General features: G+C 36.8%; 1 protein-coding gene across 1 annotated transcript in view; it reads left to right on the forward strand.

Moving 5' to 3' along the window:
* Positions 1 to 17606, forward strand: part of LOC117374768 (voltage-dependent T-type calcium channel subunit alpha-1I-like) — a 240336-nt gene that overhangs the window by 83363 nt on the left and 139367 nt on the right. Inside the window, exon 2 of the mRNA XM_055223783.1 lies at positions 12469 to 12580. Coding sequence (XP_055079758.1) covers positions 12469 to 12580 — 112 coding nt within the window. The remainder of the gene's footprint in view (positions 1 to 12468; positions 12581 to 17606) is intronic.

Raw genomic sequence — 17606 nt, forward strand, 5'->3', positions numbered from 1 at the left:
ATAGGAAGAGAGATCGCTAAATTACTGAAACATGCATGGATGACATCTAAAACCTCTTCAGACTTGGTTTTAATGAAGAAACGTTATAATGTGATAGAAAGCTCCAAAAAAAAAACCTATGCGTCACTGGCTTAATACCTCCCTGTTCATTTCATAAGACAAACTTGTGCAGTATTGAGTTTTCGGTAGCTGGTTGTATAACATTTTGTTTGTGGTAAACTGGACAGGCCTGAGCGCACAGAGCATTGATATGAGCTTATGTGACTTTTGGAATATGAAACTCTATGGAGCATAACACCAAAATGAGGCTGGGATGTTGCTTTCATTTCAGCAATAGCAACATAACAAATATTGACTTTAATATCAGGCTAATTTGGAAGGACAAATAGGTGCAATATTACTATGATGAAAGAAGTGGCACAGTGGGTTAGGTGCTTGCCCAAAAACCACAGAGTAGCCAGCGTAAATATAAACCGTCCAAAAGGGCATCCAACATGATCACTCTGCTTTATCCGGCTTTTTCTTGAGCTGATCATTTTTAGTATTAACCTGAACTAGAAGTTTGTGAAAATTGTAACTTTTCTTGCTGTGGTTTGCCATTTTCTTGTTTCCATGGAGATATTATTTCTGTGCTTGGATTTTCCCAATTTGGCATTAAAACTATCTAGCTTTTATTTGAATTCCAGATGTTTTTATGTTTTAAAAAATACTGTCTTAAACACATGCTATAACCTGGCCTGGTAATTTGTCCATGTAGATAGATACGTTTAATTCAGTACTGTGGAACATTCCAGGCACAGCGGTAACTGGAGAGAAGCAGGCTTGGAGGCCCTCACTAGAAAAGTTATGCAATGGAACTTTAAAGATGCTGTCCCTAATCTTTTCCATGTATTTGAGTGGAAAATGTCTTGCCCCAGTACAGATAAAGTCGAAACCAGAAGTTTACATACACTATATTAAAAGACACTTTTTTTTTCCTCACCGTCTGATATTAAATCAGACTAAACTTTTCCTGTTTTAGGTTAATTAGGAAAACCAAAATTATTTCTGTTTGCTAAATGCTTGAATAATGATAATGGCAATAATAATTTTTTTTTTAGAAATTTTTTTCTTTATTTTCTTCAAAGTCATAAGTTTACATACAGTTAGATTCATTGCATTTGAGATTCATGCATTTAAACTATCTGGAAAAAAAAAAAATGGAGAAGAAAATTGTGGACTTGCTTAAGTCTGGTTCATCCCTGGGTGCAATTTCCAGATGCCTGAAGGTGCCACGTTCATCCGTTCAAACAATTATACACAAGTATTAACACCATGGGAATCTCCAGCCTTCATACCGCTCAGGAAGGAGAACAAGTATTATACCAACATGGACTGACAGGCCACTCTGCCAGGAAGAATACATTACTAAAAAAAAAAAAAAAAAAAGACAGATTACAGTTTGCAAATGCACACAGGGACAAACACCTTAATTTTTGGACATGTCTTGTGGTCTGACGAAACTAAAATTCAACTGTTTGGCGATAATGAGCATTGTAACATTTGGAGAAAAAAGGGCAAGCTTGCAATCCTGAGAACACCATCCCAACTGTGAAATACGGGGGTGGCAGCATCATGTTGTGGGCTTATTTTGCTGCAGGAGGGACTGGTGCACTTCACAAAATAGATGGCATCATGAGAAAAGAACATTATGTGGAAATGCTGAAGCAATATTTCAAGACATCCGCCAGAAAGTTAAAGCTTGGGCACAAATGGGTCTTCCGAATGGACAATGACCTGAAGCATACTGCCAAACTGGTTACAACGTGTCTCAAGGATACCAAAGTTAATGTTTTGGACACAAAGCCCTGATCTCAGTCCTATTGAAAATGTATTGGCAGACCTGAAAAAGCATGAACGAGCAAGGCGTCTACAAACTTGACTCAGTTACACCAGTTCTGAACTATTGTTTGAAGCCTGTGGAAGGAAATCCAAAACATCTAAGTTTGAATTGATGAAAACGCCTCTTATTTTGGCATTTAGCAAATAGAAATCATTAATAATCCTATTTAACCTAAAACAAGAAAGGTTTAGTCTGATTTCATGACAGACTTTGATAAATTAAAAAAAAGTGTGTGTCTTTTTAACTATATATAGCATGAGCATGAGGTCAGAATAAGTCCACTGTGTACTGTCTGCATCTAATTTTAGACTGATTTATTGTCAGGAAGTGCACGGTTAGCATGCTATTTGCTGTTAACATTAGCATAGCAAACTCCGCTCTGGCCTCGTTGAATAATTAGGATGCTCTGAATGCATAAGGTAAGTGAGGAATAAGTTTAGTCCACTGCAAACTATTTAAAATGAACTAGTTGTTTTTCACACTTTAAGATGTACAGTGCAGTTAAATAAATACATAAATACTATATAAATCTGCTATTTCCTTTGCTCTATCTAGGAAAATTCAGGAACATTTTGATTGTGAAGTTTAACAAGTTTATTCACCTCATGATTGTTTTTAAGGCATCTAGTGTTGAGGGGTTATCGTCATTGGCAACGGCAAATTGAAAACATTCACCTTGGCGAGATGAATGAGAAACGCGTTCAGGTAATAAATTGTTTTGGCGCCAGGTCCTTCCATTTTCACATGTTGATAATTACATTTTTGTGTTTATCAGAAAAAAAGAACAACACCTCGAGATGACATATTTACCAGCACCAGAGATCAGACTTTAAAAACTGAGAGAATGAATAATGTTGAAGAAAAAAGTGAAAGTGAAGATTAGCAACAAAAAAAAATAGATTTGAGGGATTTTGAGGGACATAAGACACACATAGTAGTAGTAGTAGTAGTAGTAGTAGTAGTAGTAGTAGTAGTAGTAGTAGTAGTAGTAGTAGTAGTAGTAGTAGTAGTAGTAGTAGTTGTAGTTGTTGTTGTTGTTGTTGTAGTTGTAGTTGTAGTTGTAGTTGTAGTTGTAGTTGTAGTAGTAGTAGTAGTAGTAGTAGTAGTAGTTGTAGTTGTAGTAGTAGTAGTTGTTGCTGTTGTTGTAGTAGTAGTAGTAGTTGTTGCTGTTGTAGTAGTAGTAGTAGTAGTAGTTGTTGCTGTTGTTGTAATAGTAGTAGTAGTAGTTGCTGTTGTTGTAATAGTAGTAGTAGTAGTAGTTGCTGTTGTTGTAATAGTAGTAGTAGCTGTTGTTGTTGTAGTAGGAGTTTTAGTAGTAGGAGTTGTAGTGGTAGTAATGGTGGTAGTAGCAGTAATAGCAGTAGTGATGATGATAGTAGTAGTAGTTGCTGTTTTTGTTATTGTAGTAGTAGTAGTAGTAGTAGTTGCTGTTGTTGTTGTAGTTGTTGTAGTAGGAGTTGCAGTGGTAGTAATAGTGGTAGTAGCAGTAATAGCAGTACTGGTGATGGTAGTAGTAGTAGTAGTAATGGTTAGTCATAGAATTCATAGTAGAAGTTGTAGTAGTGCTAGCATAAGTCATAGTACTAGTAGTAGTTTTAGTAATGGCAGTAGTAGTAGTAGTTTTTGAGTCCTTTTCACATGTTGAAAACGACTCAAAAACATTATTACCTTTTTGTGTCTGTTGTAAAAAAGAACAACACCTCGAGACGACATATTTACCAGCACCGGAAACAAGACTTTAAAAATGGAGTGAGAATGAATAATGTTGAATAAAAACTGTGTCAGATATCTTAGAAAATGTGTTGACAGAAATCCAAATAAGTGGAGACAGAAACAGAAAGTAGGAAAGAGTTTGTAAAGTGAAATTTAACAACAGGAAAAATATTACAAAATTGGATTTGGGACTAAAAAATCTACTAGCGACAGTTGCTCAGTTGGTAGTTGGTGGTTCGAATTCCGCTCTTGACATAAACATGGTGTTGCGATTCTACCTCCCACAGATGAATGCCTGTCCTTGTGTCCTTGGGCAAGACACTTAATCCACCTCACCCCCAGTGTCTGTGTTCACTGGTGTACAACTGTAAAGTGCTTTCAGAGCCTTGAAAGTGGAAAAGCACTATCTAAAAATTGTACTATTTACCTTTTTTACCAAAACTACTGTATGAGTGATGAATTATTTGTTTAGACATTCCCAAAGCGAAAATTGTCCCCAACATTGTATTAGAATTTGCTTAGTTAAAGACGGGCTCCACTAATACATGATGTTATTTCTGAAATTTTAAAATTTGATCTTGTATTTATTCAATTGCATGTATTTTTTATTACTAAAAATATATATAGAAAAACATGTATTCTTACTGAGCGGGCGGGCTCTCCACAGATCTCACCTGTAACCTCGGCTGATGATGCCTTCTGCTTGTTTCCATTAAGATAGATATGTTTAATGCCATACTGGTGAACATTTTGGAAAAAACATTAACATGTCTATGAAGGCAATAATACAACATGGGTAAAATAGACAGGGAAGTATTAGTAGTGGTGGTAGTAGTAGTAGTAATTGTTGTTATTGTAGTTGTTGTAGTAGTAGTTGTTGTAGTTGTAGTAGTAGTAGTTGTAGTTGTAGTTGTAGTTGTTGTTGTAGTTGTAGTAGTTGTTGTTGTAGTAGTAGTAGTTGTAGTAGTAGTAGCAATTGTAGTAGTTGTTGTTGTAGTTGTAGTAGTTGTTGTAGTAGTAGTTGTAGTGGTAGTAGTAATAGTAGTGGTTGGTCATAGAATGTGTAATAGAAGTTGTAGTAGTGCTAGCATAAGTCATAGTAGAAGTAGTAGTTTTAGTAATGGCAGGGAAGTATTAGTAGTGGTAGTAGTAGTAGTAGTAGTAGTAAATGGTCATATTGGTCATATTTTTATCTAGTGCTTTTTCACGTTCAAGGAACCACTCACCCATTCACACACACACACTCATACATTAGGGGCGAGGAGGTGTCTTGCCCAATGACACAACAACAGTATTCATCTGTGGGAGCAACCTTCGGATCAGCTGACAAACACTGAGCTACTGTCGCCTAATAGTAGTAATCGTAGTACTGGTTGATAATAGAATTCATAGTCAAACCTTAGTGACAGACCCTGCACCAGAAAAAGTACATAGTGGAACTTTAACCATTCCATATGACTCATACAAAATAGGAAAATAGACAAGCAAGTAGTAGTAGTGGTAGTGGTAGTAGTAGTAGTAGAAGTTGTAGTAGTGGTAGCATAAGTCATAGTAGTAGTAGTTTTAGTAGCAGTAGTAGTAGGAGTAGTTTTTGCACTGCATCCTTCCATTTTCACATGTTGATAATTATGTTTTTGTGTCTGTGGGAAAAAAAAAGAACAACACCTCGAGATGACATATTTACCAGCACCAGAGACAAGACTTTAAAAACAGAGTGATAATGAATAATGTAATGTGTCAAATGTCTTCCAAAATGTGTGCTGACAATGAAAGACAGAAATTCAAATAAGTGAAGGCAGAAACGGAAAGACGATTTCGTGAAGGGAAATGTAACAACAGAAAAACCATTTCAAAGTTGATTTGGGGGATTCTCAGAGGGAGGGCATGGGGTAGAAGTACTTTATGGGTGAGGAACTATTTGTTTAGACATCCCCAAGGCAAAATATTCACCGAACGAGAGTATTATCCAAAAACTTGCCTGAATACGGTTTAGATGTCATCCATATATGTTTGAGTAATCTAGTGATCTCTCCAAGACCTTATCTGAACTCTCTTTGCAGTTACCAGCACAATCTCATCCACAAACATATGCCATCCATGCTCCTGATGTGATCTGCAGTCGTTTCATTAGCGGGATGCACACTGATTGTGTTGTGATAGCGCTCAGAAGGGGGCTTGACTTAGCACGGAGAGCAAAGGCAGGGGAGCATCAATAACGAGAGTGGAACTTATAAAACAAGTTGTTACGTTGTTTTCAGGGCTCAGCGGACCTATTTTCGTGATCTGGTTGGTTGTCTTGATCAGGACTAAATTAGTTTGAGGATTTTTACCAGACGCTACACAGAAAGTTGTTGTAGTAGAAGTGGAAGAAGTAGTAGTAGAAGTCGCAGTAATGGTAACGGTAATATAAGTCGTAGTAGTCGTAGAAGAAAGAAAAGGTACAATATCTGTTCCAATTAGTAAAGTCACAATGTCAATATGCAATTCAAACCATGAACCTTTTAGTTAGCGGGAGGAACTGCTTTACCCAGTGACCCATGTGCTCCCTCTCCCTCCTTCTCCTCCTCCTCCTTAAGCCTTGTTGTTGTCTCAGGCACTTAGTGGCCTCTCCACACGGTTAGGGGGTTGACACCAGAGCCCTTCCCCAGGCGAGAGCTCTGGAGTGGGCTGCTGTTAGCGGTGAGGAGCCTGCCATACTGGAGGAGAGGGCAGGGTCAGTGCCATGGAGAAAATAAACCACCACCAGCTGGGACTCTGCTCAAATGTGACTGCACACTGTTAGCTTCGAGCGGTTAGCGAGAAGGAAAAGTACTGTTATGCCAGTACTATGAAATACCTTTGGAAACACATGAAGAGGCGGTATTTTAATTCTGTGGGGTTTTAACTGCTAACTTGTTACTTATTTACATCACAATCTTACCTTTTATTGTTTTGAAAATGCCGTCGAAAACAACTTATTAACATGTTTTTCGGTTTGCTGTTTATGCTAAGTAACTCCCCCTTCAGAGCGATATCAGAACACAATCAGCGTGTATCCTGCTAATGAAACTACAGCACATCGCATGAGGTTTGTCAGGTCGTTTTGTAGAGTTTTGTGTCATGTTTTTGTATATTTATGGAGAATTGTCGCGTGGGAGCATCGGTGACAGGCTTGTGGGCGGAACATTGGACGGGATCTTTCAGCTAATTGTAAAGAGGGTTCGAATACGGCCCTAGAGACATTGGTAAATCACTGAAACATGAAGGGATGATGTGTAAATCCTCTTCAGGCATGTTTTTGATGAGAGAACAACAGTATAACAGTTTCTACATGGTAGAAAGCTAAAAACATAACAGTTCTTCATAAAACTCTCTAATTTTCAGGTGAGAGGTCCAACTCCTGGTTTCTATATTATTGCTTTGCTTGGAATGTTTCGCAGTATAGCATTAAACTTACCTACACACGTGGACAAAATTGTTGGTACCCTTCGGTTAATGAGAGAAAAACTCACAATGGTCACAGAAATAACTTGAATCTGAAAAAGTAATAATAAATAGTCAGACATTGCTTTAATTTTCTTTCATTAACCGAAGAGTACCAACAATTTTGTCCGCATGTGTATCTGGGATGGCTCTAACTGAAAGTAATAGGGACGTTCAAACTAACACTCTAAACTGGTCAGAGTCACAACAGTTGAACAAGCCGAGAAGTCAAACTTAAGCTAGATCCAGTTGAGAGGAAAAACTAAATTGGCTGAAGTACATTTGATATATATACGCAAGACATCAAATTTATAAATGGACATATGTACTAAAGGAAAAATTGATAAATTAAAATGCGTAAACCCTTGGCCTTATCTCAATGACCTTCATGACAACAACATGAAGTGTTGTTTCTTGAAATGGTTTTCAGTTCACAGCTGTGCCTTGTTTGGGTCAAGAAATACCAAAAGTGCAAACCAGGATTCAAAGCAAAGGGTACTTTATTATTATTATTATTATTATTATTATTATTATTATTATTATTATTATTATTATTATTATTATTATTATTATTATTATTATTATTATTATTATTATTATTATTATTATTATTGTTGTTGTTGTTGTTGTTGTTGTTGTTGTTATTATTGTTATTGTTATTGTTATATTATTATTGTTTATTTTAAGTCTTTTTTGTTTATACATGTGTTCATTCATAGTTGTGATGCCTTTAGTGAGAATCTACAATGTAAATAATCATCAAAATAAAAAAGAAATACAATCAAAATAAATAAATAAATAAAATAAACAAATAAACAAACAAATAAATAATATATAATATAATATAATAAAAGGAAATTAAAACAAAATAAAATAAATTGTAATAAATTAAATTAAAAGAAAAGAAAAGAAAAGAAATGTTGCCATGTTGTTTTGGTTTGTTTGGGAGCTTTAACTTTGGCTTCCACTTAAACCACAAAGCTGTCAGGTGATTGGTCCAGTCTCAGGATTCTGCGCAACCTCACAAATAGAGCAAGAATTGTGACAAACGCTCCACCAGAAACCTACCACCGCAGAACCTACCTTTATGACCTTTATGGCAAACATGTAAATAAATAATAGTACCACAGTTTCCCAACACCCAACAGACAAATATATGTGTACACAACATCTCAGCTGGAGCTTATTAAAATCCTACTATGGAAAGAATGCAATAAAATCAGAATTGCCCACATAATTAAAGGTTAAAACTGCAGACCTGTCAGCGGATTCCCTATAACTGTGCTCTGTATGTCTCTATATGGCTCCCACATTACCACACTACCACAATACTACAGCTCCAGGAGGGATGTGTACTCTAGAGCCAAGAGCAGATTCCAAGCATTTTCAAACCTCTGCACTAAATAAAGGCAGCAGAGACAGTCGATGTTTGAACTCTGGGTGAACTGTGTGTTGTACTCCACTTTCAACTCAAGATAAATCTGTACAGAATAAATTAACAGATGCAGGAGTAGTGATAGTGGTGGTACTAGTAGTATGTAGTCTTGTAGTAGTGTTAGAAGTAGTAGTAGTAGTAGTAGTAATGGTTGTGGTAATGGTGCTAGATGTGGCAGATGGAATTGTAGTAGCACATGCAAGGTAAGTGAAGAGTCTTGCACAAGGACACAATGTCAGTATGCAATTCAAATAACAAAGATTGAACCATCAACCTTTGATTTAGCAGAAACATAGGTTTTATTATTCTTGTCATACAGTAACTCTGCTGCTGAAATACCTGTAGGCGGGAAAGAAAAGATAGCTGTACTTGAGTAAGAGTACCATTACTTCAAAATAATATTACTTAAGTAGAAGTACAGAGTAGTGGAAGTAGTGTAAACAAGATGGATGACAGTAGCTCAGTTGTTTGTCGACTGATCTGAAGGTTGGCGGTTTGAATCCCGTTCTCGGCATAAACATCACTGGTTGGGCGGTTAGACTCACTTACACACAGGTTGGCGGTGCGATTCTAGCTCCCACAGATGAATGCTGTTGTTGTGTTCTTGGGCAAGACGCTTAACCCACCTTGCCCCAGGTATCTGCGTACACTGGAGTATGAACGTGTGTGTGTGTGTGAATGGGTGATTGGTTCCTTGATGTAAAGAGCTTTGAGTGTGACCATTTACCAACAAGTATTTTGGGAAACTACAACTTGAGTAGATTTAACTGTGTATAATATATGACTACGCTGTTATTTTAAGTTGTAATCAAATGTAATTAGGAGAACAATCAGACATCAGATGTATGGTATTCTCACAGGATAGACACAAAAATGAAAAAAACTAAATCATATCTGAAGGACAAATCATTTCATATAGTCAACATAAAGCTTTTGTTACTTTAGACTTACTCACAATGGGAAGATGAACCGCAACTTTTACACAACTAAGAGTACTATTACACTATTTAATCTATTACTCAAGTGGGAGTAAAAGTATAGCATCATAAAACTACTCAGTGAAGCAAGTAAGCCAAATGTAAGTGCATAAATAACTATCCAGATACGGCAAACAGCTGCACCAAACTGAGCCAAACACTGTCACAAAGCATATGATATTGATTTTCTGCCATTCTAACTCCACTGCTTATGAGCTCAGGGGAAAATCATTTCTAATTGAGAGCAAAATCTAATCATCATGCATTCTGCTTCTAATATTCATGGATTGCAGACTCTTGTTACATGCAACATTTTGAGGCCTAATATTTTGCCTGTAATTGCTAATCATTATAACAACAGTCTCTTTGCAAAAACATACTTTTTTGTAGATTTCTACCATGTTATGACATTGTTGAGGTTTTATATGTCATCCATGTATGTTTGAATAATGTAGCGATCTCTCCCGGGCCTTATTCAAACTATTATGGTTAGCTGTAAGACAATTTTCCACAAAACAATATATTACAACTTCACAAACCTGATGCGATGTGCAGCAGTTTCATTAGCGAAATGCATGCCATATATTTAAAATCACAATAATAATCTTTACCCAGAAGTTAGCTGAATTCTGGGTTGGAAACTTGCGAAAAATTGGGGTAGATTGAAGCAATGACGTTTTGAATACAGGAGAATAAAGATTACTCAAACATGCATGAATCACTGTAACTACAACTTTGAGAGTGGAAAGGCAGGGAAAACATTTGCACAATATGTCATTTTCAAATCCCAACTCTCAATCATCAAGTCCTTCTGCTTGTTCTCCCTGTTCCAAGTAATCAGTTTGATTCATTCTCAGGTATGGCATTCTGGACAACCAACAATTCATCTTTTGTGCAAAATAAATACGTTTGGCAATTGCTTTGAGACATGTCACATTAAAACCACATCATTTTAAGTGCAGCTTTGAGTAGCAAAATATGTCTTCAATAGTGGCAACACCGACTGCCCCAAAGGATGTACCGGGAATGGAGAAGCAGATGCACAGAACCTTGAGGAGGCATTGAAAGAATAAGAAGTGATGTACAAAAGGCTTAGGGAGAGAGTAGCGGTGAGGGAGTTAGCTATAAACAAACATAGCGGGAAACAAAGGGAGAGGAGCTATAAGCCGCCGCCAAGGGGAGGGTTTCAAACTGTTGACATTTTGGGAGCAGTTCAGGTAAATACTGGCTATTGTTTCCAATACAGTGGCCTGAAAAGTCAGTCTTTTCCTGAGAGGTGGAGGAGTAGCTCAACTGGCAGATTGATGTAAGGGTATGTGCAATGGACATCTGTGCAATAGGAATCGATGCAAAATGAATTAGTGCAAATGAAATCAGTGCAATATGAATCAAGGCAATAAGAATCGGTGCAATAGGAAGTACTTTATCTAGAGGGACCTGTTCTTGTTTCCCTGGAATGTTCCGCAGTAGGCTAAAAAATACCTTGAAAAACATACTGCATTTTCAGACGCCTCTCCACAGATCTGACCTTTAGCTTGACGTAGCAGTGTTAAAATTACATAGTGCATCGGTAAACTCTTGTGCGTTTTTATCTGTTTATTTTTCCGATGCTTGTGGTATGAATGAGTCACTTTGGCTGATATATATATATATATATATATATATATATATATATATATTTGTGTTAGTATCGTGGCAGAGTTGACTGGATAATACGAGTGAGGTGATACAGCAGAGCCATCAGAGAGAGATTCTGCTTATTTATCGAGTGTACATTTTTCATTTTGGGCCCGGGCTCATGACAATTGAAGGAAATGCATTATTCATTACTGTAGACAAAACCCTCGTGGCTATACGCGTTTGCATTGGAACGAAATGAACAATGACTGCATTTTAAGGATCACACATTTAACCCAAAGGAAGCCATGTCATTTTAAGGATTGTATATAGTTTAATGTTAGCTTTTTATAGTTGCATAACATTTTTATCCACAGTAGGAGCAGTTTGTTAACCCGAGACTGCATTCCCTACCTTGTTCCTAGTGTTTTCCGATCATGGTTTTGTGAGGATTTTTGGGTTCTGAGTTGATACAGACATATTAATGGGTTTAACGAATCCTTGCTTCAAATTTTATCACGAGTTTACAGTGTTCATTTGCTTTTACACAGTGCACAATATGCTTTTTCACATGTATTTGACCAAAATGTGTCTTGCCCCAGTACAGATATATTGTAGAAGCAGCTGTTGAGATCAAAATAAGTTCACTGTGTAGAAGAATCAGGACATGTGTGCTTAGCATGCTAGTTGTCGTTGGCTTTGCCGTCACAGCAAACTCCGCGTTGGTCTCTGAAAGTTGTGAAAAGCACTTAAACTCATTGCAGTGAATAATTAGCATGTTCTGACTGCATAAAGTGAGTGAGGTATAACTTTGGACCACGGCAAACTGTTTAAAATGAACTTTTTTTTTTTTTAACTGTAAAAATCAGGTACACTGCCTTTAAGTATGTAATTGCTGAATTTTTCACATTTCTCCTTTGTACAATAGATTTAAATAGATTATAGATCAATTTGATGCTATTTTAATGCAACATACATTATGAAATACTGTATTGTGACCCATATTTGCATGTAGATTTGTTTAAATAGAATAGAAAGTGGATTACATTTGAAATATTTTGTTACATTTAATACTTATTTATTTTTGGATATGTTTATTTGTGTTTATTTGTTTTATTGATTGATTGATTTGTTGATTAACCTTTTCAATTACACACTGAACGTTTACATTTTCGCTCTATATAATGTATTTCAAATCACATACAAAGAGCTTTACCTTTCCATCATTCACTTCTCAAACCAACCTTCATAAATATGCTTTCTTCCCTCCATCTCCACCGCAGCAGCAGAACCATCAACCACCTTAGCCTCTCCATCTATATGTCACTTGTTTGTTTTTTCTCCCTCTTGGTATGTATTGTCCTTAACCCAGCCTCCTGTACGTGGTTCGAGAGGATCAGCATCATGGTGATCTTGCTGAATTGTGTTACCCTGGGCATGTACCAGCCATGCGAGAACATCGACTGCACCTCAGACCGCTGCCAGATACTGCAGGTATGTGGGTACTACACTGTCGCTGAATGCTGTATTTTGCTGGTTGTTTTGTTATTGTTTGCAGTACAGAGGGTACAGTGTGTTGTCACTAGTGCAGGCTGGTTTTAGGACAGGGCTGTCTCATGCAGAAAGAGGAGAAGACCAGGATTGCTAACATAAATACAAATTTTTTACAAGAAAAAAACATTCAACACAAAAAAACAAATGTTTGCCTCAGATCCAGAATACACACTTCTTCTATACTTCATGAAGATGTGAGAGTGATCACCGGTGAATCTCCTTGTTTTCAATTTGGCGTGATTGCCAGGTGGATGAGGGACACGCATGGCTCGTCGCTATCAGAATAAATATAGGAAAAACATATCACAGGGAGCTGAAAAAACATCTTTTGCAGAGTCAATAGGCAAAGTACTAAATTCTCTAAATCTGAGGTGAGAGGAATTCGATTTTATTTGTAACTCATAGGCAACCACTGAGAAAAACAGATCTGACTGCACGATCATGTTTGACCGGGCTTGAGATGCAACAGAGGATGTGGGGGGACCAGATTGATATCAGAGAGAGGTCGTTGTAGATTTGCGAGGCAACACAAATGTTACAATCCCGATTAAAATTGCATTTGTCTATTGTGTTGAATTCTGCTCAGGAGGAACAAGTAGTGTCAATATTCACTTTGTAATCAGAAAATGTCTCAATGCCGTGAAAAGTCAGTCAATAAAATTCACTTCAACTAGGAACTTGCTTTGGTGGTGCAACCATGAATAATAATAATATAATATAAGGGCATGCATTCAAAATAAGGAACATAAAGTAGACTTGGGTTGAATATAATACAAAATATATAGTATGGGTAGAAAAAAACATGCAAAACTACCAGTGATGAGTAGATTAATTATAACCTTAACTATATGTAATTATAAACAATGAAATGGACGCGTGTGGCATATCCTCTTTATTATGAAGGATCTCTCAGCTCTTTCAGCCCCAAGACGTATACCACAGACCACATAAAGTGACAGATAAAATAGCAACATAAAAACACCATGATCACGTAGAACAGGTTTATATGAACATTTTAAGACCAACATGAATCTGACAGCAACAGTTACAGAAAGAAGGGTGACAGTTTTTCAATAGAAAGTGAATTGTAGCCAGAGTTGATGTAACCGGAAGAGCGGCCATGATCACTTCCTATTTGGAACGTAGTGGCTGTCCATGTCCATTTATGTATACAGTCTATGTGCCATACTGATACCATACATGTAACTTTTATTTTGGATAGTCTGCTACCTGCTTGTCTCATTAAAGAGTTTGCCTGGAACAATTTCATGGTATAGCATCAAACTTATCTATCACCATGGAGACAAGCAGGTGATACCTCGTTGTAAGAATATATCAAAGTATTTGTTTTAGCAATCACAACACCTGTAATTGAGTAATTGCAAGATTGATAATTTAAATCGGACCTATTCTGCAAAATCGACTTTTCAGAGCTTTTAACCATGTGGGAGCCGATTCCCGCATGGCTCTTTGTTACGATAACGGCTCTTTGTTACGATAACATTTACAACAATGTCAGCTAGCATTGGGCACCGCACTGTGTATTCACCTGATGTCACAAATCATGTTTCAGCTAATGTTTGAGTCTGTTCTTTTATTAAGTCGTTTTAGATGAATATTGTGATTTAAAATGTGCAAATTATAACATAATGATCCACAGGTGACATAGATTATAACTATACAGCAGACACAAGCACAATAGGTCTTCTTTAATGCCAAATGAGAGCAAAGGATTATGGTCTATGTAGTTGCAATCCATGTATTTTATTTTACCACTGCAACAAACAATCCCTATTACGAATCTATAGTTTGATATTTTGTAAAACACCAGATCACAATAACTCTGCAAATGTTACTACAATAGAGTCTGTGAGAGCTCATCAGATTCTGGGCTTGTGAAATGCCACGAAGTCACTGCAATCTCCTTGTTCAACATTTGTGGCGAATCAATTAAAACAATTTTCTTTTCATTTATCAGTTTTCACAGATCCCCTCATCCAAATTGAAATAGTAAAATTGAACGCCGGCTTTGTGCCAAAAACCTCACTATAAAACGTTCATTTGTTCCGCGCTTTTCCAACCCCCTGGGAGGAGGTAATGAGATGAGGAGAGGTTTTGTAACAGTCGGCCATTTTGAAAAGTCTTGAGACATCATTATGTTCTGGCTCTGATATGTTTTGTTGGAGCAGTAGAAAGGGAAGCTAACTACACAGACCACAATCCTTCGCTCTATTTTAATGTAGAAGGAGGGAAATGACTGTTACTTTTGATTTTTGTACTTTGAAAAATGATAAAATGATAATGATAAAAGAGGCCAAGCATTATCAGAGCTTGTTTTAATGAATAAGTAGCTTTTTTTTTTTTTTCAACATATGACTTTTAAATGCAATTTTAGTATAATTATGCTAATATAAAGCAGTTAGCATTAGCAGTGCAGGTCCAATCCGAAGTCTGGGGATTAAACATGGCCGCCACTTGGTGTGTGGCTTGGTTGGAGCATAGTGATCCGAAAGTGAAAATAAAAAAGCAACTGAAGGACTTTGGACTGAGAAAAATCTGATCTAAAAATAGGCAAAAAACGCCACAAAATCCGACCTTTGTGAACGCTGTAGGTCCTTGTCAACCAGAGACGCGAGCAGTTTGTGTTTACATTGTGCTCTATGGGAAATATGCTTTCAGAGGATTTTTCTGATGCAGTTTCAATAGACTGGCCGCTAATCCGACTTGCGACAGGTTTAAAATGGCAACACCCTGGCCGTTCTATAATAGATCTATGATCCATCTCTGTTATCTTTGCCACAACAAATTAAATGTAAAATATTAATTAACATGAAACAAAAAGTGCCACAGAATCAAGGGGGCATATGAAGTAAATTCTGAGTCTGAGTCTTTCCAGGTTGAAATTATTTTTGCTTTTAACCATCTGTTCTAAATTCTCAAAAAAACACATTATTATTATGAAAAATTTTGGACATAATTCAGCCCCAGAGACATGTTTGCTGTCAGTTTAAAGGACTTAACCTCATTAGTTAAAAAAAACAACAACTTTGTGGATCCAATCTGTAATTAATAATTATCGTTTGAACGGTTTCTTCTTTTCTGTCTAATTTTTAGGCATTTTTACACTAATTAACACTGAACTGACACAAGAATCAGCTCAGAAGCAAAGCAGGCGACATGAGTGAGAGCAGCTTTGTGCACAAAAAACATATTTGAACAGTTCGTTTTTAAAATTCGTGTTATTGTAGCGCAGGTCTAATTTAGATACTGCATGATTTCAAAGGGAAAACGCACTCCCAGTCTCAGTTTGAAGCATTTTAAACAGATCTGAGCCTTGGTCGTTTCTCTCTGTGATTAGTTGGGGATAAGATGAGCTCTCACAATGAGTTCTCGTGCTATCCAAAACATTCGGACTCCCTAAAAGAGCCAAAAGTCCCATCAGTACTAACAATGGGAAGGTTAAACATTTGTGGATTTTCAGTTTGGATATTTATTTTCAAAACAGTGAGTCACCTGTAGATTTGAACAGACCCCTGCCTTCCATCTGAAATTGAGTATTTTGTACCAGTCATGATGGACACAGTGTATTTTGACATGGAGATAAATAGACTTATTCTCTGCAGTTTCATACTTGTGTTGCTCCTGTAGTCTCCAGCTCTCTGCACAGGGAATAGGGACTGGCTTTGTTTTAATATACTCTCACAAACCTGCGGCTTTTTTTTTTTTTTTTTTTTTTGTGATATGACAAGACAATTTCCACTTCCAACAGGTGTGCAGTCCCAGCGCTGCTAATATGTGTCTTTACTACTTTATGTCTGGATAAATTGAAGGAGTGATTTTTCATGAAGTGACAGTCTGAAATTCCTACGCAAAATTGCCTAAAGATAGACTGATTAAAGGGACACTATGCGACTTAGAGGGTCTGCCGCATGTTATTGCTTTGCCTGGAATCTTCCTCAGTATAGCATTAAACTCTACTATAGAATATTTATTTCATTACAAGTGTTTTTATTGCTCAAAAATACCTTGAAAAACTTGTATTCTCATGGGTCGATGTTGTCACCTTTCCACAGATCTGACCTCTATAACTTGGCTAGACAGACGTGTTTAACGCCACAGTAGTGGGTTTTCCTGGCAATGCAGCATCGCCATGGAGACAAACAGGTGGCAGTCACTTTGACATAAATGTTACATAGTTCACCTTTTATTTAACTGTGTAAGATTTTGATTTAAAATTTCATAAACATGACCAAACTGTATCCTTAGATACAAGGTAAACATGTTCAAATCAGATGTGTCTTTTACTGATTAGAATTGTAATGCTGATCTACACTTAAATACAGAACGCATTAAACACGATGGACAAGTTGTTTATGTGATAATTTGGTGTTTTATTTTTCAAGACAATTATCTAATCAGACAGTAGAATGAGCCTCACATTTGGGTTCAGAGATGTAATCCAGTGAGTTTAAAGATAAAGGGACTCTCTCTGACCTGAATCATCACTACTGTAATGACAGTAACATATTTAAAGAGCCCCATGCCTCTGCTTTGAGGTGCAGTTTTAATTTACATGATGCACAATTTGTTGCAGAGTTACGGTAATGGAAAGTCGGCAACCGCGAGTGTATCGGTGACGATAACATCCGCCACAATAGGGTTAAGGAACAGACTTAGTGTTTAAATCTTTGCTGAAAACTCATTTGTTTGCACTGGCTTCTAACACTGGCTTGTGTTGTATTTGCTGTATTCTGTTGTATTTTTAAATGTTTTGTTTTATAAGATTGCACTTTACATTGTACAGAACTTTGGGCATTGACTTGACATAATTCGACTTGATATTCAATACCAATTCCATTACCACGATGATGATAAATAATAAAAAAAAAGACAATATATTGTGATTTTCAACAGATGACCTGTAATCCCTCAGTTGTCCAGGTGGATTCCATAGTGGTCCAAGGGC

Source organism: Periophthalmus magnuspinnatus, chromosome 8, assembly GCF_009829125.3.
Source record: "Periophthalmus magnuspinnatus isolate fPerMag1 chromosome 8, fPerMag1.2.pri, whole genome shotgun sequence".
Taxonomy (NCBI): Eukaryota; Metazoa; Chordata; class Actinopteri; order Gobiiformes; family Gobiidae; genus Periophthalmus; species Periophthalmus magnuspinnatus.